The 26,281-nt window shown below is 38.7% G+C and overlaps 1 protein-coding gene across 1 annotated transcript in view; it reads left to right on the top strand.

Annotated features, from left to right (window-relative positions):
- The window catches only part of LOC116066120 (exostosin-1), a 269,823-nt gene that overhangs the window by 228,267 nt on the left and 15,275 nt on the right, over positions 1 to 26,281 (top strand). Inside the window, exons 6-9 of the mRNA XM_031321959.2 lie at positions 881 to 1,013; positions 6,206 to 6,324; positions 8,332 to 8,427; positions 17,370 to 17,459. Coding sequence (XP_031177819.1) covers positions 881 to 1,013; positions 6,206 to 6,324; positions 8,332 to 8,427; positions 17,370 to 17,459 — 438 coding nt within the window. The remainder of the gene's footprint in view (positions 1 to 880; positions 1,014 to 6,205; positions 6,325 to 8,331; positions 8,428 to 17,369; positions 17,460 to 26,281) is intronic.

Genomic DNA, 26,281 nt, shown 5'->3' with positions numbered 1-26,281 from the left:
CTCATGTTGGGAGCCCGTTGATGCCCCAAGTGAAGCAGTTCAACTATCTCAGGTCTGTTCCCCAAGCAGCTGCCCACTTTAGTTCCAGATATTATCACATGTCTGGAGTTAGAGGGGAAAGTGTAAAGAGGCCATTATGAGGAAGGTTGTTAGCTTGAATGAGCCATATACAATCACACAGATATGATAATGGAAAAATAGAAATATAATAGTGATAAAATACTGAATAATATAAGCATATTCCTAAATTGGCTTCAAATTAAATTGCAAAAAAAGTCTTTTAAGGGTGTATGTGTATGTTGTCGCTGTCATGTGTAAAACCACTGTCTCCAAAACTAAATGTTAATAGACCCAAAACAACAGCCTTGTTTTCGGCATTGTGACAATACATTTTTACAATTACACAATGTAAATATTAAGCTTAGCTGAAGAAGTGAATTTTCTAAAACCATAAAGGAAAATCCCTCAGTCTAAAAATATAAAAGTATCTAAAACTGTTAAATTTGAAGATACGTGGTTTTCTTTGGACATGGATATCATATGATATTGTGCAGTATCTGTCTGTATGGATACTCTAAATTTGAGAAGCCGTGTGAATGAAATAAAGAAACAAATAGGAAGAAAAGGAAATGAATGAACTAATCACATCTTTCTCTTCCTCTCGTCACAACTTTATATCTTCACTTCTCTTCATTCCTCCTCATGATTTCTCTCCCCTTTCCCACTTCACTCACTCCCTTCTGTTTCTTATCTTCACTTTTGTGTTTTTATTTATTTTTTATTTCATATTAATTTTTACCTTGAATCCTTCTTTTGTTCCTTATCGTTCTCCTCATATGCTTTCTTCTCCATCTGTACTTCCTCTATCTCTTCTGTCCAGATCATCCATGACCGTGTGGACTCCCATGTGTCCAGAAACCGGTTGTTGTGGAATTCTCTACCTGGTGGTCTCTATGCACTTCCCCAGTACTCAACTGACCCTGCCCAGTTCCCTTTTTATTATGCCATACTGGGTAAGTGTTGATCTCATCAAATTAGAAGAATGATTTGGCTGAATGCTGTTGTCATTGATACGTTAACTTACAGCTTTTGTCCGAACCCAACCTCATGGTAATGTACTTTAAAACCCTTGGTTCCCTATTGCCACAATCTGCTTTAAAATCCATACTCCACTGAGTCATAACTCAGTTAAATCTTAACACACAGCCATGAAATGCATCTTTTTAGATTAAGTGTGACTTACACTTCCAGAGTCTAGTATTATCTTTGATTCCATCATAAATGTCCACAAATCTGTTTAGAATATGTTTAAAAATATACTTTTTTATAACTCCAGAACTTGCCTTAGAATCATTACATTTTTAAGTTTTCTTCTGCATCAATGTAATCCAGGTTTGTACATCCATGGGTACACTGCAAACAGGAGCTGTTAGCTGCTATTTTGACATTGATTAGCGAATTTTCCAAACTGGAAACAAATGTAATACTTCCTTTTACATCCAGAAAGCCCCCCAGTTGTCTCAAAAAATAGGGGACCGCATAGTGTCAGACTTTGAAAACCTCTGCCAAACCAAATGTGAAAAATGATGTTTCCACACTGCTCTTGCCAGATATGACCTGTCAATCTTAGATGTTCTGTTAATATAGCTGGCATTCTTCCAGTTTTTTCTTTATTTTAAGTAAGATGATGCTTCTGCCACCAAGAGCTCTTGCTGGATGTTGGCCACAACAACCGGACTTATACCAGGACACAAAAAACATCAGAGACCAGGAAATGTACAAGCTTACCTTATGATATAGATTTAATTATATATATATATATATATATATATATATATATATATATATATATATACTGTCATATATATTTATGTTGTAAGACTGCTGTTGAAGCAGAATTCAGAAACTTAAAGCTGCAGGCAAAGAGGGAAAAGAAAGTGGCCTGGTGTGTGTGTGTATACATACGTGGGTGTGTATAGATATGCAGACTGCAGGCTCTAACTCAGATCGATGTTTGTCTTTCTCTGAGGAATTGTGGACACAAGGGTTAGAAGGAAGAAAGAAGGGAGGGATTGAGGGATAGAAGGAAAGATGGGGCAGCTTGGTTTATGCCACTGCAGTAAATCACTATTTTAGCTGCTGTCATTTCCAGTGCTGCTGCTCGGGGAATAACTTGTCGTCAATGCCGTGTGTACAATGGTCTCACTCTGCAACCTTCCCATAACTTGTTAGCAAAGCAGTTACAACTTCTGCCTGGTAGTTTGAAAAAGTTTGACTTACTGTAGACGTAGTGGCCTCAGGAGCTGAAAAGAATATCCTGATTTGATGGCTCAAGTTACATCTGCACTTTAGTTTGTGAAAACGTGTGCTGTGTAAAAACATTTGCTATGACAGTATGCTATAGCTGTACAGAACCTGAAAGGACCTTTACAGAGGAGAGCATAAAGAATGGAACTACACTGATCGAAAAAGGAAGGAACAACAGTGTCCATTTAAGATATACTAAATGTTTCTCTTTTTAGATCACGTTTAACATAAATATGTACACATTCTTTGCCACTACCTGATTCTGTGTATGAAAAAGGTCAGAGTTGCAATGCAAATATTTCTTAGAGGCAAAGGTAAATTGCAATAGTTGGAGCCAAATAACCATTCTTTTCTTGTTAAGTAATGATAGTAATCAAGTGAAAACTAAAACTCCCTTTAGGTGCATTTATGACATTTTATATCTGGATTGTACACGATTAGATGTACTATACTGTCCCAGGCAATACAATCTGTCTTCAGTTAAAACATTGAACTCTGATCTGAATGGAGACACAGCTGCAGCTCTGCCTTTTTATTACCAGGTGTTTACAGACACGTCTCTGCTGATTGGGTATCACCTGTGACACAGCCAATAAATGAGAGACACACCCACCAAACGAGAAAAAACATACAGTGGCACTCATAAGTTTATGAACCCATGTTAAAGTTGACTAATAAGAGGAATAAAAAAATCATCTTTTGGAAATTGATCTTAATGCCTTAATTAATCCAACCTTTAAGGACACCAATTTTCTTTAATAAATAAATGTTCTTCCATAAAATACAGGGAGCATAAGTAAGTACACCCCTATGTTAAATTTCCATAGAGGCAGGCAGATTTTTATTTTTAAAGGCCAGTTATTTCATGGATCCAGGATACTATGCATCCTGATAAAGTTCCCTTGGCCTTTGGAATTAAAATAGCCCCACATCATCACATACCCTTCACCATACCTAGAGATTGGCATGGTTTTATTTCAGTTAGCCTAATAGCTGGTTTGATTTGCATTGATTTTATGGAAAGTACCCCATGCCAATCTCTAGGTAAATTGGTGTCCTTAAAGGTTGGATTTTTCCTCATTTTTTAATTAAGGCATTAAGATCAATTTCCAAAGATGATTTTTGTATTCCTCTTTATTCCATAAACTTATGAGTGCCACTGTATCTCAAAGCCGTTGCACGCCGTTGCACACTGTTTCACACCGTTCTGAGGAAACATGTCAATCAACCAGGAAACCGTAGCAAAACGGTGCACACTGTTTTAAGATTGAACGTGCCCCATCTTCCTCTTTATACATCCATGAAGTGTCTGTCTCTCTCCATTGTCCTGAAACATTCAGACCATCTATCTCTTTTAACATCCATAAAGTGTCTGTCTCTCTCCATTGTCCTGAAAAACATGCAACAGTCAAACCCTCCTTTTTCTCCATCCTTCTCTGTTTGTATCAATTTCAATTCAGATAAACACACACAATGCAATGCATTTTGACAGCATATTGATCATTTTATATTCACTTTATATTCCATTGGTTAGAATCTGACATAGCCAAAGCCAAACCTGAACAGTTTGTCTGTAATGAAATAGACTTATGTAATTTGATAAAAAAACAAAGGTGGCACTGCTCTTTCCAAGGAAATGCAGCTGAAACAGAAGGACTGCGCCTGTTTCTGTGACCCCCACAAGGGCAGACCTCATGCTTCCATAAATACACTAAGTCCACCTGAGATGGCTGGTCAACGGGCCCGGTGTCAGAGAGATGGATAGAGCAACACTAAAGAGCACTCTGGCTCCACTTATCCATGAGGATGTGTGTATTCCCCTACTCCCTTACCCACCGAACACTTGACATTCCATTTGCCTGAAATCCTCCCCTTCTTTAGTTGTTGTGAATAGTACGTTTTTGTATCTACAGTATCTTTATATATTCTGAGCATCTAACGTTTTTGTTCTTTAAAGCTACATTAATCAATATTCTTAAATCAACAATGGTTCAAATGACTATCTGTAATGTGAAAGGGATTGTTTGTAGTGACATTCACAGATACTGCAGCTCCCCTCAGCTCTACAGTGTTTTAGCATCTCGTTTTGGTTTTACAACTGACAACTTTACTGATTTGGTTCACTCTCACCAGTTTTGAAGCAGCAGCTCTTGTCAGCAAAAAAGACAAAGTTAGCAACTAGCTACAGTAACACAGTGGAGCATTAAACAGTTAAATAGCCAGGTATTTCCCTTAGGCGTTGGTGGAGACCCAAAACAAAGTCAAAAGGAGCATTAATATTGGAGTTAGATTTATCAGATGGTCACAAACATGCCTCCAAATGAATGCTTACTGTATGTTGCTCTGTGGATGTGAAAATAGGTGTCTGTTAGCCATATTAACCTTTTATGGTGACAATACAGTATGTCAGTGTTGTTTACAGCTTGTTGGGCTGCCCCCAAGTTGTCAAAGCATCTATTAATACTATTACATTAGTATTATATTACATTATTACTATTAAAGATGTAATTTACATCATGTAATCATTTTAAAATGATTTTTAGATAGCTGACGATATTTACAATAACTAAGAAGATTTAGAAAACATGTCTACAGGTGTACAGTTTTCCCATAAGTCCCATCAATTACTGTTTCAGTGGAATTTTACACATCCCTTTCCTCTTATATGTTGGAGGCTCTGCGTGCATTTTGTGTAATGCAAAAAGTAATCTCAAAATGTACATGCGTGTTATAAGCTGATTATCATGAAAAAAAAAAGAGAAATAGTAGAATTAAAGCTTCAGGATATCCCCAATAACCTATATTCACATGATTTGTTTGATAATCCGATTAATAATCACCATCAGCACTTACTACGCTTGCAACAAAAATAGTGCTAGATGTGCTACTTTTTACGTGATCTTTTCTTTCATGGAAATTCAAAGATTGTGTGCTAATCACATTATTCATGCATGAACTTAGCGCTGTTTACAGAATCAAAACAAGTGTGTCACCTTAATCTGATAATCACTATTTGTGTGCATGTAAATACATCATGTGACATGGCTTTATATGCTCTTCTATTCAAAGATACAGCAGTACCTGAATGGATTCATTTATTATAGAACAGAAAATGTATTCAGACAAGGGCGTAACTTTGGGTTCAACATTGGGGATTGCACTGGCCAGTTTTGATTATTGGGGGGGTTGTAACCCCTCTATCCCCCCTGTAAACTACGCCTATGTATTCAGAAAATAAAATCCAATCGTAGAAGCCAATGATTTTATAATATTGATACATTTCTTTGGCACAGGCTGCCACAGGGGGAATCAATTTCCTCAGCTCCATTTAGCCACTGTACCGTATGGTTGGGATCATTTATCGAGGGCAGTAATTTAAAGTTTGGTTCCGCTTCATAATTTCTCTTTTTGTACTGTTTGGTTCATTTGTTTTCTACAATAAAATGCAAGAAAGTAACTAACAAGCTGTTTTATTGTGAGGTTGTAGAAAATGCAATTGCTCGTTATAGGAACAAATCAGCATGATTCGGAATTCACTAAATGAGACACTCAAAGCAAACTCTTGGTTTAGACGTGTTTACTCATGCTCAGTCATTGGAAGCGGGGGTATATATCCTGTCAGAAAGATTGATGACGGGGACAGCACAGAGCACTCTGTGTCCCGTTAACCTTTTATGGAGCTTTACGGAGAGCTACATATTATGCACAAATCTGTTAAAAGCCTAAGTACAGTTTACCCATGGCAACTGTTTCTGTGTGTGTGTGTGTGTGTGTGTGTGTGTGTGCGTGCGTGCGTGCGTGCGTGCGTGCGTGCGTGCGTGCGTGCGTGTGTGTGTGTGTGTGCGTGCGTGCGTGCGTGCGTGCGTGCGTGCGTGCGTGCGTGCGTGTGTGTGTCCAGGGAAGAGCCCGTCGCAGCAGTTCACAGCTGTGATCCATACGGTTACTCCTCTGCAGTCCCAGATTTCCCCCGTGGTGAAGCTCATCATCGCTGTAGCCAAGTCCAAGTTCTGTGCACAGGTGGGAAGTGTTTCTACATCCCACTGTGATTTGGCGCTGGTTCAGCGAAGGGAAATAATGAAATGCTGTATTAAATATGACCTGTCAAACACAAAGCATCGTATACATGATATCAAGAGAGAAGTGTATCTCCTGTAAATGTCTCATGTTTTAGTTAGCACCTCTTTACCACCCTGCTTCTCCTATTCATCCTCCTCCTTTTTGTCTTTCTTTTTCTTCGTCGCCTTCTATCTTCAGGTTGTAACATTTAATGAGGGGAATACAGCCATTCCTAAAATACAACAGGGTGTTACTGTGGAAAATGAATCTGTGATTTCAAGAAAAAAAGTCTCACAATATTGTGAGGTGTCATCATACTTGAAAGCTGAGAGCGGTCTGTCATCTTTTACAGTACTGTGAGGGATGTGGATGACCTGAATATTCACTAATAAGCACATTATTTGGTATCTGATAATGAAATGAAATGCCAAGCGAGAGGGGTTGTGGAGATGATGGAGTGTGCAGACACCAGAACAATATAGCTATATACCGGTCAGAGGTAACGGCTTTTGTAAGGAAAAATACTAACTGTACAGTATGGCAAGAAAGTCAGGAAAAACGTCAACATGCATATATGTAATCCTCAAAGTAACCTTTAACTCATTATTCTCATAATGTGACTTTTCCCTCGTTTTCTCATAAAATTGCAGTTATATTGTCAAAACATTTCTCAAATAATTTTGACTTTATCCTTAATAATTCTTTATTCTGCTAATTCTAGACTTTTTTTTCTTCACAGTGCCCTTTATACAGGACTATGCAATACTTCTAATATTGTGCTTTTTTAATACACATAATTGCTTGACCTCTGTACGTGATAATAAAGCTTGATGGTGTTTTTTGCCCCCAACGGCTCCTTCCAGGCAGCGCTGCGACCGCTGCCTCCAAGGCACCTAACTCTAACCTTAACCTTAACCCTAACCCTAACCATAACCAGTGCCTAATCCTAGTGCCTTCCAGGCAGCGCTGCCTGGAAGGAGCCGTTGGGGGCAAAAACACAGATAAACGATAATAAATGAGTGCCATACTACCTAAGATGCTAACTAACGTGCCTTTACAATCTATCACAAAATGATTGCATAAGAGAGTTGTGCCAGAAAAAGACATACCAATAAGCGCTAAAGAAAACTTGTATAGGCAGAGGGACTGCTCATACAACAATGAGCTTTATTGAAATACTGTATGTGTGATAAAGACTACCTTTAAATAAAGGACATATATACCTATAAATATCCTGTATAACAACAGATTGATAAACAATGTACTTGTTTTGTTAGCATGACTTAATGATAATTTGACTAAATGCTATAATTTCAGTAAGACAGCTAAAATGAAGATCTTTTGTATCTGTGTACTTCCTCTGAAAATTAGGTACTCTTCAATACATTTGTGTGTGGAGAAGAAAACTGGCTTGAAGCCTGATGTTTCTTAAAGCTTTAGTGCGTAACTTTTTGATATTAATAAGCGTCCGTTAACATTCAAGCCGTTGTCAAATGAGTTGATACAAAGCTAATTAAGACTATCAGCTCCACACAACTCTCTCTGTATTTCTCAGTATGGCTGTGGTCAGAAGATTCTGTCGACCGGCGACTTTCGCACGCAGAAACTCGAGTGAAGATAATGACCTCTTCTGAAGAGTCCATCATGTTTTTTTCAATCCTCCCTGTCCTCCTTGGCAACAAGCAACTGCGTGGAGGAGGGGTGGGGGGGTGTGCGATCACGGAAGGCTTGTATCATGTGGACGCGCAAAGTTTTCAAGTCATTACTTAGAATTCCTCATGGCGGAGACAGAAACTACAAACTATAGCTTTAAAGATGAAATAATGCATCCTGAGATAGATTCTACTGTAACTTTATTCTTTACTTTTATATCAGCTATTTCAGAAACCTTTATTTCAGAAAATCATGTATATAATGATGTTGATGGTTATATAATATTAACCAACTCTATGCGCTTTTCCCATACAGATTGTGGTTTTATGGAACTGCGACAAGCCTTTACCTCCTAGGAACAAGTGGCCCTCCACCAGCGTGCCTCTCACTGTCATTGAAGGACAGACCAAGGTAACAGCTGCTGGCTTCTTGCATCCATTATGCATTAAAAGATACTTTGTTGCATAGCAGTGAAGATATTTATCTCGCCTTTATAAAACCGCTTTTGCTCAAAGGTACTTTGGCCAGAGTTTGTTGTCACTCTACACCAGAGATGAAAGCACAGACTCTTTGGCTTTTAGCTGCTTTATAGATACCACAAAACCTGAATTTTAGGACACTACAAAGAGGCAGGATGAAAACATGCAGAAGAGAGGTTCTAAAAGATGGAAATGAAATGAAAAAATACCTGCAGAATCTTGGGGTTTTCAGCATGCCCATTCTTGTGTAAACAGATAGCCGGATGTATTGTTATTATTCTTATCCCGTTTTCTGAACGCTGCTGACCACCTACGCAGGCGTGGCTCCAGACAAGTGACATAACACATAGACCAAGACGAAGTCAATTCAAAAGTCAACATAATTTTTTTTTCTTTTGGTCATTTTTTGTTCCTGCAAAAATAAAAAGTACAATATTTCACTCTGAAATCTAGTGTAGTGGGTAGAATAGATTTGAAATACCTCAAAATTTTACTTAAGTTCAGTTCTTGAATAAACTTACATTCCACATCTGATAATAAAAAAGCAAATATTGAGTCCTTTAATGGAATACAATGTAAATATTGTATACTTCTCTATGTTAACGGCTATATCGAGACAATTCTGCTGGAGCACAGAGGGAGGTAAATAGAGATATACAGTAGATGTATTGCACAGTGTATTGGATAATGTTCTCTCTAGTGTTAATTGTACTGTTGTCTCGCTTTGCCAGACCTTCCTCCACAGCGCTGCGGAGGAGGGTCTGGTGAGTCCACATAGCATTCTGGGGTGGGAGAAAAACGTGTTCTGGTTTATTGGCATTTCTTTAAACCAATCACAATCTTCTTGGGCGGCGGTAAGCACCGCACGGAGCCGCTGCAAAATAGCCTCGGGAAGGAACTTGTTTTGGTGGAACGTGTACATTCAAAAGTTGTTTTAGTTATGCAAGAGAAACCTCAGATTGGACAGATAGTCTAGCTAGCTGTCTGAATTTACCCTGCAGAGATCTGAGGAGCAGTTAACCATAGTCCTCAGAAATCCACCGGAGTTCAAAATTCCAACACAAAGAAAGCGGAAGGAAACAGACATCGGCGAAAAAAGACATGCATCCTGCGGAATTTCCTGCGGCACACACATGCCAGCCTCTCTCTCTCTCTCTCTCTCTCTCTCTCTCTCTCTCTCTCTCTCTCTGTAATCCTGATGCTTTGTGGTGTAATTGCTTCGTTTTATTTTCATGTAAATGTGTCCCCCTTGAAACACAAAAACAGTGTTTCCACTGGTGACAATAAAATGCGTCTCAGATGCAATATGCATGTGTATGTGTTGACACCCACCAGCATCTATGGTCCTATAATTAGTCATGTTGAATATTGCCATGCAGCCCAGACAGATGCTCTTCAGTGTATTTCCTACTGAGCAGTTGCTGGGTTTGTTCCCACTATAATAACGACACAGACACACACATACACACGCACAGAGAAAGTTTGCAATTTGCCTCAACAGAGTGCAGCAGAGTAATTGGCTGTTGGTTATGAGTGTATCTAGTATCTAGTAATGCTGTGGGATGCACTTCATCAGCAAGCATTTACTTCCTCTCTCTCTCTTTCCTGTACCTCTGTTTGCTTCAATGCTTCAAATACTTTTCAATGTATTGTATTAGTATGCTACAGGTCCTCATACCTAAACGAGGAAATAGGTTGCTCGTCTTTCACGGTATATAAAAAATAGACTTAAGGACAGTTGGTAGGAGGTGGGAAGCAAAAATCAGTCTCCAGTATCAAACATAATTATCCACCCATACTACATCCACATTTGCTTCTGAGAGAGGGCAGTCATCATTTGTATAGCTAGTTTAGTTTAATTTATTTGCACAAAGAAGATATAAAATATATATAATAGAAAAAATAGCAATTTTAGTGCAGGAGAGGAATTCAGAGTCCATAATGCAAACAAAAAAAATAAAATTGATAAAATTACTCAACAAAAACGAAAAAAGCAATACAACAAACAAACAACCTTTGAACGTACACGTTCCACTAAAAAAAGTTCCTTGTCGAGGCTATTTTGCAGAGGCACCGGCACTTAGCTCCACCCATGACGATTGTGATTGGTTTAAAGAAATGCCAATAAACCAGAGCATCCCGGAATGCTGTGTGGACTCGCCACACCCTCCTCCGCAGCGCTGTGAAGGAAGGTCTGGCAAAGCGAGACTAAGAACAATCTAATACATTTTTAGTAAGACTCACATTGTCTCCCCATACTCCAAGTAACATAGTCCTGGTCGATCACAAAATTAAAACATTTCTGATAGCAGATATTATCATTTCTCATCAGTGTTTTAGAAGCCTGCATTTTACAGGTTCAACCTATACATAATAAATTGCTGTATTACATACTAGTGTCATTCATTTTACTAAGTATACATATTAAATTATTTTGTTACATTATTGTTACTACTATCATACTCTTGTACTACGTTTTTGTGGCATAACCTACCCATATGTCAGGAATTTCTTTGCTGCAATTTTTCCAAGTAGGCATTAGAAATGGGTGCACGTGTCAGGTGAAAGACAATTTCAGAGACTTCCCTCCACGTGATTAATACATGTTTTCCAATGTATTTATTCGCTTTAAAAGATACATTATGCGCTATAGAAATCCATGACAATCCTGACCCTGTAATGTGCTTCTGTTTCTTCCCTTTCTTTCTTGTTTGCTGTCAATATATGTACAGAACATACAATCGAAGTTTACACTGGGATTCTGGTTCGACCCTAAGCTCCCTTAATGAGTCAGAATCATATGTAAAGTTAATAAATTATTTACCAACTGTTTAAGCACACAGGAAGAACTGGATCAGATGAATCAAGTCGCTCATAGCTTGGCCTTGCTATCAGTGAGGTCCTGCTTGCTTAGCATTTATGAGCACACATCAATATTACCAAAGGACTTCCCACTATCGCTGTTAATATGTTGACTATATCTCTCCTTCATCAATCACCTGGCAATATTGCATGTGTTGCCCCCACACCCTGGATTTAATATTGATAAGTTAATCGTTAACATTGATCCTGACTTCTTAGGTATGCATTTCAATTATACCAAAGGAGCATAAAAGTGGAGAGTTCAGAGGTCAAGTGGGACCTAATGTTGAAACGTGATTGAATGGAGGGTCAGAGCAGCGGAATAAGAGTGGAAGTGATCGTCTTGTGTTGACCTCAAAATATAATTTAGTTTATTATTTCTTAGGCTGTAAATACTGTCTTTAGGCTTTATCCAGTCATTGTCAAAATGAGTATTTTATCAACAACCAAAATGAAATGTTGGTTATCGCAGCTTAAGTCCATGTGAGCTCTAACACATGTCACCTTACAGTACTCTATATTAATCAAGACTGCCCAAGAAACTAGGTAATATATTGAACCTATTTCAAAAGGCAACAATATTGATTATGAATTAATTGACTAACAATACAGTAACACTTCTGAGAACCAGCTGTGCGTGATGTTACCTGATCAGTATATAACTTTTTTTAAAGTCCTTTTACCTACACAGACTTAGTGTGTTCACATATTTTAAACCAGGCATCATTACCAAAAGTATATTTTTTCCAGATTATTTCAGGATATGACTAAAATAGACAAATTAAGCACAAGATTAGTATCAAACATCAGAAATCTAAAAATGAGATAGCTGTCCATAGTTTATAATGGTGTTACAGATAAATATGTGATCTTTGACTTTTAGCTGTAATTTACTGACAACTGGATATATCCGCTACTTAAAGACAGACTGGATATCTCCAAAGACTCCCCTTGAAGTAGCAGGATTCATGGCAAATATAAAGAGGGGAAATGGGTGGAAGGAGAGCCACAAAGATAAGGTTCAGACCATTGAACTGCCAGTGATCTCAGAAGGATCTAATCTCTGTCCTGAGGCAGAGAAGCATTGACACCTGCCAGAGGGAGAGATGGGTGTGTGTGTGTGCGTGCGTGCGTGTGGGGTGGGGGGGGGAGTAAGGGTTTTAAATGGCCTGTGCCAAAACTGATGTTTACTGGACTGCAACTTTAGATGAACATCTTTCTATTTGACCATTTTTTATGTTCTTGTCAGAGTGGAAAAGCATCTAATGCATCGGTTAGTCCATCATGGGACACAACTGTATAACTCTATTGAACCCAGAGGCAAATGTTGTACTGGCTTGCCACAGCAAGTAGAGCAGTTTGTCCACTAATTGCAGGGTTGGAGGTTCAATCCCGAGCTCCTCCTGTCCTCCTCCACATGTCAAAGTGGTGTCCCTGACAAAGACAATGACAACTATATAAAAATAGCATTAGTTCACGGTTAGTCTCGTTTGCTGTTACAGGTCATTTATGATTTTCAGATGGAACATTACACAGTTTCAGAAACATTTAAAAGTTAAATAAAGTCACTTTAACTAAAGTATTGGACAAATTAGAATGTTGACCCGATGATGGCAGGGGATCACCAAAGTTATTACAATTCATCCTGTGGAGAACCATGAATGTCCGTGCCAAATTCTATTGAGATATTTCTTTAAATAAGTGAAAGCTTTGGCCTGCCGGTGGCACTAAAGGAAAAGTCAGGAGATCACCAAAGTCATTAGGATTCATCCTCTGGGCACCATGATGATGTAAATCTGTAATCTTTGTCCTCGTCAGCTAATTAAGATTTTGACTGTTTTGTCAACTTCTATTTCCAAGGTCCAGAATGACTCGACAAGCTCAACTTTTAGGTCAACATGGATGAGAAGTTTTGGATTTAGATTAGGTTTAATCCAGTTTTAAAGCAAGTTGACCTGAGGGATGCTTGGAAATGTAGTGAGGTTATAATGTAAACTGGTCCATGACAATGTGTGTGCATTGTGCATTATGTTTCTTCTTACTCATGCAAATCTTTGATATCAAGAATTGATTACATTCAAACCATTAGTCCAAGATGAATGCAGTTGATTATCAGGCAAGTGGCTAATTTACTTCAGACAATTACACTGTGATGGTGGTTTTCACAAGAAAGCAGAGAGACTGTTACACTACTATGAACACCATCCTGACTGAACTGATTACCTGCCTGCTGATTATAGGGCATCCATCCAAAGAAAATACTTTTTCTGCCAAGAGATCTCACTTTAAGCAGTGATTTAAAGCAGTTTTTTTATGTGGCACTCTCACATAATTTAGGGGATTTGTGTTGAAATTCGTTTGATGTTGCGTTTAATTTCTCAATGAATTTGTTCAGTCAGCATCCATCGGCTCATTAAGCTGAGATGGAAGTAGACATTAAACGTGCAGATAATTGAGGTCTTACTTTGCAAAATAAGCCCCTTAACATTACCTCTGGGTGACAGTAGTTAACATGGAGGTCCATTTCAATTACAATTCACAAGATAAAAGCAGAGAGAAAATATATAATTACATTTACAGAAGTTTTTACTCCAACCTTAGGCAGAGATAATTATACTGCTTGGGTTACAGGTGAAGCAAAGGAGCCAACACATTGAAGATTTCATAAACTGAGCTACCATGTAAAGAAAAATATATAATCTTAACATTGAAGTGCATAATGTACTGCAAGTTGTGTGGTTTAGCTGACCTTCCAAGTTTAACTTAGCAATACTAGAGAACTGACCATGAAACATTAGGCTTGGCTGGCCTCCATTTGTGCCTCTCATGTTTTATCACGGTCTTACGTTAACATTGTTGACTTTTACATTGACAGTTCTGTTTTAACCCTCTGAGAACGAAAGACACACTGGCGCGTCCAAACGATGTTTGACAACACTCCTACTCAAAAAGCGGTATTACAATATTCATTTCAGACATTTATTTACTATTTTAATCATATATAACCTAAGACTTTGGTAAACTCATTTCAAGCACAGAAACAATTCATACAACACATCATAAGTTAAGGTTTGTATTTTAAAAGAAATTTGAGGACTTTCAAAAAGCCAACATCAACGTTTCAGCTTTAGAGCCAAATGATCTCTTCATACATTGCTCTAAAAAAAGTGTGGGCATCACTATACGGAAAACTGAGTTTGTTCTGAACATTTTGATACGAATCACATGGGGATCAGTTAGATGCAAATACCCTAAAAAGGTAAATTTGAGAAGATATGTAAAAATGCCCTTAGACTTCAGAGGGTTAATGACAGGAAATTATCCAGGTGACATTCAGCAGGTTGTATAGTAAAACCTTCAACATTTTTGAAGTCCAAAACCAACCCTAAGGTTGTTAGTGAATACGTATTTTCAGCCGCTAATCAAGCAGCGTCTCCTGGACACAAAGATGGTCCCCAGAAATAATAGCCGCTGTACATTTACTGTCCTTATTTGATTACATAAATACATACATTTATATTTTTAGGCTCCACCCACTGAAATTTGACCTCTCAAACCATTGCTCATCAATTGGACTAAAGGTACGCTCACATTACCCTTGTGTTCAACTAGACTGCCCCACATACAGCCCAGAGAAAAGATATGATGACATATTTCCAATGCAGTTCAATAAATAAACAATGATCAGAGTGATCACAAACTTTAAACAGCATATGAGAGCGACGCTGCAGTTAGTAATCTGGTGGTGTGATAATGAGTCCGCCGATGATGGTTGTTTGAAACCTCAGTTGAACTTTTTTTCCCCTCAATAAGTCAAGATCTGTGTCTTTTTTCCTTTTCTACTCAACAGTTCAATAATTCTCACTTTAATTACAAGTCAATAACATTATCAGCAGCAGCAGCAGCAACTTCTTTTAGGCCAGTGGATCAAGGTCTACTATACTTTCTGTTAGGCTGTGAATTGAAGACTCACACAAAACCTATAAAGTCAGCTCATTGATAGAAATACAGCAGGGTGTAAGACAAATACATTTTCTCATTGGCTGTTTATTTTGCCTTGATTTTTCATACCTCTATACCAATTGTATAACTTTAAAATGCTTATAAACATATTTCCTGACATAGAAAATGATAGATATTAGGTTAAAATCCGGCCAGACCTACAATCTCTCTCCCACTTGTTTCCTGTCATCACTCCTCTATTGCTATCTAATAAATGCATAAAATACCCAAAACATTTTTTAAGACATCATTTATATGACACCTCAACAAGTACTGGCTACAGGCCAGTTACCATTGGTGATTATTGCCACATAGTCTCGCTTTGCCAGACCTTCCCCCGCAGCTCTACGAAGGAGGGTCTGACTAGTCCACACAGCACTCTGGGATGAGAGAAAAACGTGCTCTGGTTTATTTGCATGTCTTTAAATCAATCACAATCGTCATGGGCGACACTAAGCGCCCAACAGAGCCACGGTGTCGCTCCAAAATAGCCTCGGGAAGGAACTTGTTTTGGTGGAACATGTGTACGTTCAAAAGTTGTTTTAGTCGTACACCAGAAAACCAGTGATGGGAATAACAGCGTTATAAATAACGGCGTTACTAACGGCGTTACTTTTTTCAGTAACGAGTAATCTAATTGATTACTCTTCCCATCTTAATAACGCCGTTACCGTTACTGCCAAAAAATGCGGCGCGTTACTATATTTGTAGCTGTTTTTTTCATCAGACCAACTAGATCTCTGAGTCTGAGCCGAGAGGCAAAGGCCTTTTTTTTAACTGTTGTTCCTTGGTTAGTGGGCAGTGCACGACGTAAGTGCATAAATGCTGACAATTGGCTGAGGTTAAGTAAAATGTCATAGTAAGCCAATCAGAGGTAGAGTTGGGCGGGTGTTCGAAAGCACACATAGTCGGACACACAAGTACAACACAAGCGAGTCAGTCAACGAGAGAGAGACAGGTATGGCGTTATGAAATCAAGGAGAGGGTTAACTTTTCCTGCTACAGATTTCCCACCGTGGTCAGAAAGAACAGGGGAGACACTTTGTTTCTCTCACTATGACTTTAGAGTCGGTACTCACTCCAAAGCTAATCGCCGTCACTCTCTCACTTCTCTCTCGCTCTATCACCTACTCCCCACACACACACACACACACACACACACACACGCCGGCTCAACGCACACACCAGCGCACAAGTATAAACATCAGGCCACTTACGTTATTTGCACTACAAAGAGTGTATATATTTGTTTTTTATTTTTGGTATAGTGCTTAACAAGCATAATTTAATTTTGCCTAGTTGTGGTCTGTTGAGGTGTTGTGTTATTTGTATCGATCCACTTTATAAACATACATGGCATTTGATTGGAGGCTAGTCTAGACTTTGTCCCACAGCAACATTACAATAGTTTAGATTTGTGTACATTGTTTCTGATAATAATGTATTGTATTAAGTGTCCATTTCATTATAATATTCAGATTTATCATGAATAATTGAACATGCACATGTCTTTTAAGTTCTGTTAAAGAGGGATAGGTGGAGGTGGGGTCACATTTGAGCATTTAAAAATGTACTTGAAAGTAACGCAATAGTTACTTTCTGAAGTAACTAGTTACTTTCATAATTTGTAACTGAATAACTAATTTAGTTACTTTTTGGAAGAAGTAACTAGTAACTGTAACTAATTACTTTTTAAAAATAACTTGCCCAACACTGCAGAAAACTCAGATTGGACAGATAGTCTAGCTAGCTGTCTGGATTTACCCTGCAGAGATCTGAGGAGCAGTTAACCATAGTCCTCAGAAATCCAGTTTAGAATTCCAACATAAAGAAAGCAGAAGGTAACGGACATCCGGGCGAAAAGAGCGTGATCCGGCGGAATTTCCAGCGGCACCGGAGCAATCTCGGAAGTGGAACGTCGTGGATATAGACTAATTGCCACATGATCTTTGTGTTGCATATCACTAAACTATTGTTAATAATGTCAGTTTTCTCTTTCTGTGTCTCCAGATGATGAGCAGTCGTTTTTCCCCCCATGACGTCATCCTCACTGATGCCATTCTCAGTCTGGATGAAGACTCGGTTCTCTCAACAAACGAGGTGAGTCGCTGGTGAATTATCAACCAATTAGCACGACACTGGCGCTTTATGGACTGGTGAACTGAGACACTGATGCTTTATCAACAAAATGAGGTGAGACGGCCACATTCCCAAGACACCAGGCCTCCAAAACACCATTATCAGACATCAGGATTAGAATGTCAATTACTGAATTACTAACCAAACAGCAGTAAGTAAAGAAACTAATTCACCATGGCTGCCTACCTAAAACCAGACTGAATAACTTAACTGAAATGCAACTGTCAAGCTTTCTGTTCATGCACAGAAAATATGCAGTTTAAATGCTAACAGTGGCAGAATACCACTGGATATTCATAGTCGGCTTTTCGGATGGATGAAATGCCAGCTGTTGTTGGCACATTTAATCTGATGTAGCTAGCTTGCTAACTCAGCTAACCTTAGCGCCGTGAGTTGGTTTAAGGTGACTACACACCGAGCCGATAATTGTCCGTCGGACAGTCTGGCGAGCTCAGTGACTCGAGTCTGTTCGGTGTGTTCCGTGCCGTCGTCCGTCCGAGGGGCCGTCGGCCTTCATTTTGGCCGATTTGACATGTATAATCGGTGGGGCGGGCACTGCCGGCAGTCAGACTCAAATGACCCATCTGATTGGTAGAGTGCTAACCCGGAAACGGGGAGCAGAATGAGCGTGACTAGAGTCTCTCAAAATCTGACGAAAATCTTTTAAACTGACCTTTGTCGATCTGAAATGAAGACAGATTCAGCAACTGCATGGCCTATTTCTCGCTTAAAATGTTTTCAGAAACACGTTTCGGTGAACTATTTTAGTACAATATGAGATCGTATTCTGAACAAGCCACCATGACAGTCTGTCTTTGAATTTCCGGAGAAACCAGACCTACGTGACTCGTTCGTTCAATCACCTGCCGGTTTTAATTTTTGGGCGACAATACAGATTAGCGTCGCCTGCTGTTATGGAGACGTATTACGTCTCGTCGCTTTGGTGTGTTCTGAGGCATTTTTTTTGACCAATTTGGGGAGACTGATCAGTCCAACTGCCTTTGCTGCCGAGGGTTGGCCGTCTGGTCTGTGTGTCTGGGCCTTAAGGAAACACTGTTTCCAGCTGACTTTTTAATGTTTTTAGCTGACATGTTTTAAAATGAGTCTTTATCGCTAAATATGAAGCATTCTTGCTAAGAAGCTGTATGTCCTAAACAAAAAGCCAACCCGAGTATTATAAGTATGGTATTTCATTCTAAAATGACCTTTTTGGCTGATTAGCTCACAAAGTTCATACATATTCACCCAACTTTTGTATTCATGAAAACTTCAAAGTGGCTTGTTTGGTGCATATTTTTCCATGTAGCTCTCAGTCTCGGCCCCTCATTGCTAGCAAATGGGTCTGACCCAACAAAAATCACAAGTCGGGTATGGCTGCAGCCTGGAGACCTCCTGTCTCATGCCCTCCCGGCTGGTTCTTCTTGAGCTTCGACTTTTCAAAATAAAAGCTTGCGTCTGGTCCGCTATGTTTTCGTACTTTGGTGTATGGATGTTTTTGAACTAAACAGTATGGCAATCATGCTAATGAATACAATTATTTTTTCAGCAGATGTCTTAGTTACAGCACGATGGAGCTAGCAGAGCAGTTATGTGTTTATATGTGCGGGCAGATCCCACGGTCTTTACAAAGCTAGACCCTTTGCAAACACGTGACCATGATCACATGACCACGACCACGTGACGACGCCATGATGGACGGCAAAATCACCGGCAATAACAAGCTAAACAGTGTAGTAGACAAGCGGAAAGTTTCATAGTTTCAATCAGTTTGAAATACATAACACTAAATAAACTGTATTTATGGCTTTATGGCTTCTTCTATTGAACAACAAGTTGTCGTGCCGTTATCGGTCAAGGTAGGGCATCTGGTAGGTGCTCACAAAGAGCAGTATTTGGAGAAGTTGGAGATAGCAGGATTGGATACCGACCCTTAATTCTTCCTCCCTCCGTTTTCACGGACCTCATTAAATCACAGTCTGCCCGACTTCAGTCCACACAATCTGTACCACTATGTGGTAAACGGGGTATCCCCATACTGGTGCTGATCTCAAAGCTTTTAAAAGTCTGGATGCTTACCAGTTCTTTGTAGCTGGCTGGGTTACAGGTACGCGATGCTACGCTAACGGCGGGGGAGGTACATCAATCTAGGGTTTATTTTGTATTAACATCTATTCTTTACTTAAGATTTATATAACACGTAGCCCATTTTTTTAGAGGACATGGTTGGTCGTGGCTACCCACATACCGTTGTTCACTGGGTGTGCCAATGCAACTATCTAATGGATGCCTGAACCAATCCCAGCTCTGGGAAGTGCAGTCATTAATTATCTATCACACGTTAATCCATGCAGTAAATCACAGAGTGTCTATGACCAGTAGTAACCACACATAATTGTAACATCTAGCCATCTTCTTATCTGTGATTATGTTCGCTGTGTAGCCTATGTTTAGATTTGACCGGTGGATATTGCGACGCGATGGGCAGCAGCTAGCAAGCAGTCCAAAGCTAGCTGCAGCTAGCTCGTCAGCTAGCCGGGGTAGGAGCTCCGCAGACCCGCATTTAACTAGTTTTTTTGGCCTTTTTGAAGCTAGTTTTCGTGCCATGTCATCTTTAATATAACCAATATTTTTTGTATGTGTGTTAAGTTAAATGATCAAGGGAACGGTTTTCTTTTTTGGATATGTAGCTAGGTCAGTGAATAACCAATGTTAGTTATGTGGGTCATCATCGGGTTGGACCTGTTAGCAGGAACAGCTGGTTAGCACGGCAGCTAGCTAGCTGGTTGAGGATTATTTTATTTATCACTCATTTAAAACAGAAAGGCAATACATACACATGCTTGTGTTGGTGAGGATAACTCTGCAGATTGTGAATGTGAGAACAACAAACACGAACGAAAACGTACGCGTTTAGCTTGCTGTCCATCTACAGCATAGCTCTTCCACCGTCCGTCATGGCATTCATAATTCGCGCAAGTGGAGCGTGACGTCACGTGCAAAGGGTCTATAGCTCAAATTGTCTGGCTGACTAAACAGGGAGGGACTAGAAATCCTGTCTGTTGTTTTGTTTTTGCATTTCAAGAGCGAATTGCTCCACAATATGAATACAGATTGATTATCACTTATTATGTTGGTAACCGTTGTTGTATAATCACAATTATTACACTTGAGGAGGCCTACACTTCAGTGCTAAGCCTTTTGGACCTCAGAATTGAACCCTCTCATGTAATATGGCTTAAACAAACGTCAGTGTTAAATGCTGATGCAGTTTTAAATGTTTTATGATTTCAGAAAGGAGGAGGTTAACCAATATATTATATTAATCCTAATTTGTGTTGTCAAATAACCATGAATGCAGCTTTCGAAAGTATAGAAGATTAAAAAGATTTAGCCTATAATAAAATATTGGTTAACCTCCTCTTATCTAAATTTTAGATATCAGATCCCCTTCTAATGGGAGGCATGAAAACCTTTTTATTGTAGCCTACTCTTCTGTGGTCTCATATGTTATAAATGTAAAAGAGTATTCATTTTAGAATTATGTGGGTGGCTTCATTGTTGAGCTATGTTTTTTGCACTTGGCATATGTTTTTATGTTAAGATTGTCCTTTTTTTACTGTTATGAATTTGCAAATAAAGCATTAATATAAAAAATTAAAGTAAAGTCATCGTAGGTTTCATCAAATAAACAACAAACGTTAACATCAGGGAGACAACATTAACATCCACAAATCTGCCAACTATAGGCTATGTATGGCTATCGTTAATTTAAGAGTTTAAACGGCATTCAATTAAATGCAATCATGCATCACGATTTCGTATTCTGAACATCTGAATGTACTGTTGGACATGCCCAGGAATGCGACAGGAGGTCACCAAGCTGCAGCCATACACTCTTGACAGAGCCTAGCCTACTGTTTTACAATAAGTCAGTGTATCAGTTTTATCTGTGTACCAAGTATCACAGCCTATTACAATATAAGTGTTACACTGCATTCATACAATACTCAATATTGATATTGTTGTTCTGTACACTAGATACACCGGCTCATTGAATCACTGGCTAATGAATATGATCAAAGGGTTGCCACTGCACAGTTCATGTGTTGAAGTTGTTATTACCCAGTGTGCTTTGTTGAATGGTCTTAATGTTTTATTGTTTTATTTCATGTGAATACTAGTTTACTAGAGGAGTAACGTAGTATTTGAAGTAATGCAGGAAGTTTGCATTTAGTTTCCATGCTTATTGTGTTTCCACAACAATATTAGTGAGTAAATCTACTGAAATGGCCACCATCTTGGTGGAGTGTGATGTGTAAGATGAGAAAGCAGAGGTTAACTCATGTATGTCATGATTGTAAAAAAACAGTGTCTATCTTACATACATCGTACATCTTTGCCAAGCGCAAACCAGTACCAGTAAAACCAGGGCATCAATTAATTGTTGGGGAGGGTCATGCCTCTTTTCCCAATAATTTTGGAGGGTCATAGAAAAATGTATTGCTGGCGAAGGGAGGGTCAAGTCTATTTTGACTAAAGATCCCAAAGCTCCTCCAGGAGCCCCTTAAATAAAAAACAAATTCAGTCCCTAACTTTCCAGAGTGTAGCAATTTGGCACAAACAGAAATATACATTTGTAGAGGTTTTTCATAACTTTGCAAACAACTGATTGCACGTCAAGGTCAAAAGCCTCTGGAAATGTTTTTATAACCAGCTCCAGTCTGCATGGTTTTATGTCAGCCAGTGGCAAAAGGTGGTGATGTCTTAACACAGTATTGATCCTCTCTGAAATGAGGCAGTCAGTCCACGCACAGTCATGAATACCGTTCATTACAAATGAATTGCCAAACATTGCAACGACCACTGAACTAGAGGAGGAAAATGTGCTTTGCCTTTAAAGGGCGATTCAAAATGCAGCAGATTAGCAAAGCAAAAAAAGTTCAACAAAAAGTTTTAAAATACAAACAAAAGAGTTCTGATTACAGACTTCTATATCACGGAGGCTCAGTGAATTACCACGTCGCTCGTCTTAATTAAATTATGTGTGGTGTTGGTTAGGTACTGTTAAGATGGTGTTCTTTTAATTTAACTTAACCCAAAGAAACGGAGAGAGAAATGAGGTTTTATCTAAATATATAACATGTATTGTATTTATAATCTTCTATTTTACTGTAAAAAAAATTCAATAAAGCTCTTTAAAAAAAAAGAGAGAGAAGTGAGGAAGGCAAAGAGGAAAGGGTAGAGCGGACTAATAAGGAGAGGGTAGAAAAGTGAAAGAAAAGAAGAGACGGGAAAGCAGCAAAAAAGGAAAAGCAAACTAGGAAAGGGAAGGGAAAGAGGAGAGAAGTGAGCAGGAGAAAAGACTAGAGGAAGGAATTAAGGAAAAGGAGAGTAGAAAAGTGCATTGAAGAGGGTATAATGAAAAACAAAGTGCTTTCACGGAGTCAGGAGTTTTACGAGAGCCATTGCCTTTGTGTCTGTATCATTACACTGTCAAAACACAGAGCACCTCTTTGATTAGACTCTCACTTGTTACTTAAGAGAGAGGATAGGAAACACCTCAGTGGTTTCTTACACTGACACTTGTTTTAGAACAAATTAGAAACCAGTGGATTGTCTAAAGCATTGTCAAGAGCGGAAATAATGTTTCAATTCCTTCCCTTTTTTAATCAAGACTTTGACATGTTAGCAGAGTTAGTGGTGTGCTTCTTTAGGCTCTAACACTTTAATGAAAAAGGCAGAGGTACACTAAATTACCAGGACAATACAAATTATACATTTAAAGGTAAATGCTGTATCCTTTTTTTGTCCATGAAGTCTTATATGTTCTGTATGTTTTTTTCAGTAACACTTTACCTGAAGGTATCTACATAAGAGTGACATGACACTGTCATGAACACATGACACTGTCATGACACAGTCATGAAACATGAACCCTAACTCTAACCATAACCATACCTTGTCATGACAAAAACCGAATGACACTTACTAAAAGAAGCGTTATGGGTCCGTGTACTTGGTGGCCAACGGATTTTCGTTTTGAAAGGAAAAAAACAAAAACGAAAAACGGCCAGTTTCCCAATTACCATTAGTAAATAGGAAAACAAAAAACGGAAAACAACCCATTATTCGTTTTTTGTTTTGATATTAAAAAACGGAAAACGAAAAACAATCTCGTTATCCGATTGTCTTTGATGTATTTGTAGATGGAACTCGGAAATTAAAATACGTGTGTATAAGTTGTATTCCTTAATTTTGCATTGGTATTTTTTTTGTGACCCGGAAGTTACTCCCGCCACGCCAAGACCCGCCCTTCAATAGCATTTATTGGCCAGTACTGCCTGTAAGATCTGTTCTGTGCATGCGCATAATTACGTAGTAGAAAACTAACAATGTCCCTGTGCGATTTGTAACCATAGACTGTAACATGTGTCAACACTTTACGACCAAACATTACAACTTTTTTATTAAATCTTTTTTTATTAAATCTTTATTATACAATAGTCATAGCTACAAACATTCGAAACTTGTCACTGATCCAAAACCGTGTAGCGACATCGTTGTTGTGTTGTTTACGTTAATGTTTTTACCTAATACTTCGTCTTGACTAGTAACCATAGACTGTCTATTATTAATGCGATGAAGTGTAAACGTACATAAGTGTCCTTTTGAAGATGGGATGACAGCTCTCCCAGCCACCACTGCTGTATACCACTATAGTAGCTACATGCTAACGGCAGTAAACACTATAGTAGCTACATGCTAACGGTCATCTTAGCTGGCAATGTTGTTAAATTCTCCCCAATTCCGGGTCACATTCCTGCTGAAACATGTCCGATTGTGTAGTGTTTGGTCTGCGATTTTTGACGTTAGAAAGTGCTGCTTCGTTCCACTACAATCTAACGTTAGCATACTCATAGCTAACTATTGTAGCTGCATGCTAACGCGACATAGCGGAGCATATATAGCTAGCTATGTACGTATGTAGCAGGACTTTGTACCGTAAAAAATCACCAATAAAGGCTTCTAAACCAAATACTAAACAAATACAAATACAGTAAAGTGACCGGAATTAGGGGTGAAATGTCCAGCATTGAGCTACATAATAGTTTGCTAGGAGTTAGCTGGTCTCTCACAGAGATCTCATTTGTAGCCCTGTTTTTACCTGATATGTTCATAAAAGTACAAACACATGAAGTGAGAGGTATACAAATGCTTAAACTTTATTTAAAACATGGTTAACCTGAAGCAGGACGGAGTCATGACTTATAACACCAAAGGAAGGCTTCTAGCTCAGGCTATCTAGCGTTAGCAAATTACCTTCAAAGTTGCAAAGAAATGACGAAACGTAAAATTTGAAGCCTTTATTTAATTTGCTACATGGTGTTGTACTGGATGGCCAGACGACGCTCCGTATATCATTAACAGATACTTTAGGCAACTCCAGCAAACACCTTGTAAACTTCATCTTTGCCATCATAACGGTCTACTGTCACTGTCAAATGTTTTCTTCCGGTAACCGGGAATGTCCAAACATCCTTACGCCAATGCGTGCATAGAGCTGTGAAGTTTGCCGGTGTTCGCGCAAGCGTAGAACTGATCAGGCAGTGCACAGAACGGATTTTACAGGCGGTACGGATCGGGTACTGACAAAGGAATAAGATTTATACACACATTTTAATTTCCGAGTTCCATCTACAAATACATCAAAGAAATTCGGATAACGAGATTGTTTTTCGTTTTCCGTTTTTTAATATCAAAACAAAAAACGAATAATGGGTTGTTTTCCGTTTTTTGTTTTCCTATTTACTAATGGTAATTGGGAAACTGGCCGTTTTTCGTTTTTTTTTTTCCTTTCAAAACGAAAATCCGTTGGCCACCAAGTACACGGACCGTTATGTCATAAACGTTTATGACTTGTATATAATGTTTATGACACGTTCATGACAGTGTCATGTCACTTTTATGTAGATACCTTCAATTAAAGTGTAACCTTTTTTTCTTCTTTTTTTCAATTCATCTATATATTTAGGTTTTACTGTGTGGGATTAGTTTTGTATAATTGTGGTGTTAATATAACCCTTTGTACAACCACAAGATTGAATCAAAGCTTGTCTTGGACCCAAAACAAACTAATATAAACCCACTCGCACTGTGTTCTGTTGATTTTTAAAACACAGTTCTCAAATATGTATTTGTCAAGACTCCACATCAACCTTTATTCAAACCAAAGACATCCATTTATCTCACTTTTAGAACCACTTCTTGTTTCTTTGCGTCCTTGCAAAAATTTAAACTGAAAACATTGTTTCCTTTGACTTCTGCACAATAAAAGCTACATTTGACAGTTGAACACTTTAAATGTAAACTAGCAGCAATAATAGGTTTTAATACAGCTCTGTAATGACTGTGAGGCTGATAACAATATGATTAAAAACGGTAATGCTGGATTACATAAATGCATCGTTCCTTCTGAATTCCTCGTGTGTAGGCCCTGCCCTGTTTGAATTCAGTATGAGAATGGCGGACTACGCCACTTACAATGTAAATCACTGTATAGAAAGTTTATTACTGAATATAATACATTGAATGGCTTTTTTTTGGATTATTTTTATGGCATTTTAGGACTTTGTTTTTGATAGGACAGTTTAGACTTGAAAGGGAAAAGTGAGGGGGTTGTGACATACAGCAAAGGGCCTCAGGCAGGAACCAAACCCGCGGCCGCTGCTGCGAGGACTGAGCCTCTGTGTATGGGCGCACGCTCTTCCAGGTGAGCTACCCAG

This window comes from Sander lucioperca, chromosome 19, assembly GCF_008315115.2.
Source record: "Sander lucioperca isolate FBNREF2018 chromosome 19, SLUC_FBN_1.2, whole genome shotgun sequence".
Lineage (NCBI taxonomy): Eukaryota > Metazoa > Chordata > Actinopteri > Perciformes > Percidae > Sander > Sander lucioperca.
The sequence above is the reverse complement of the archived record's forward strand: the minus strand, read 5'-3'. Positions and strand labels throughout refer to the sequence as shown.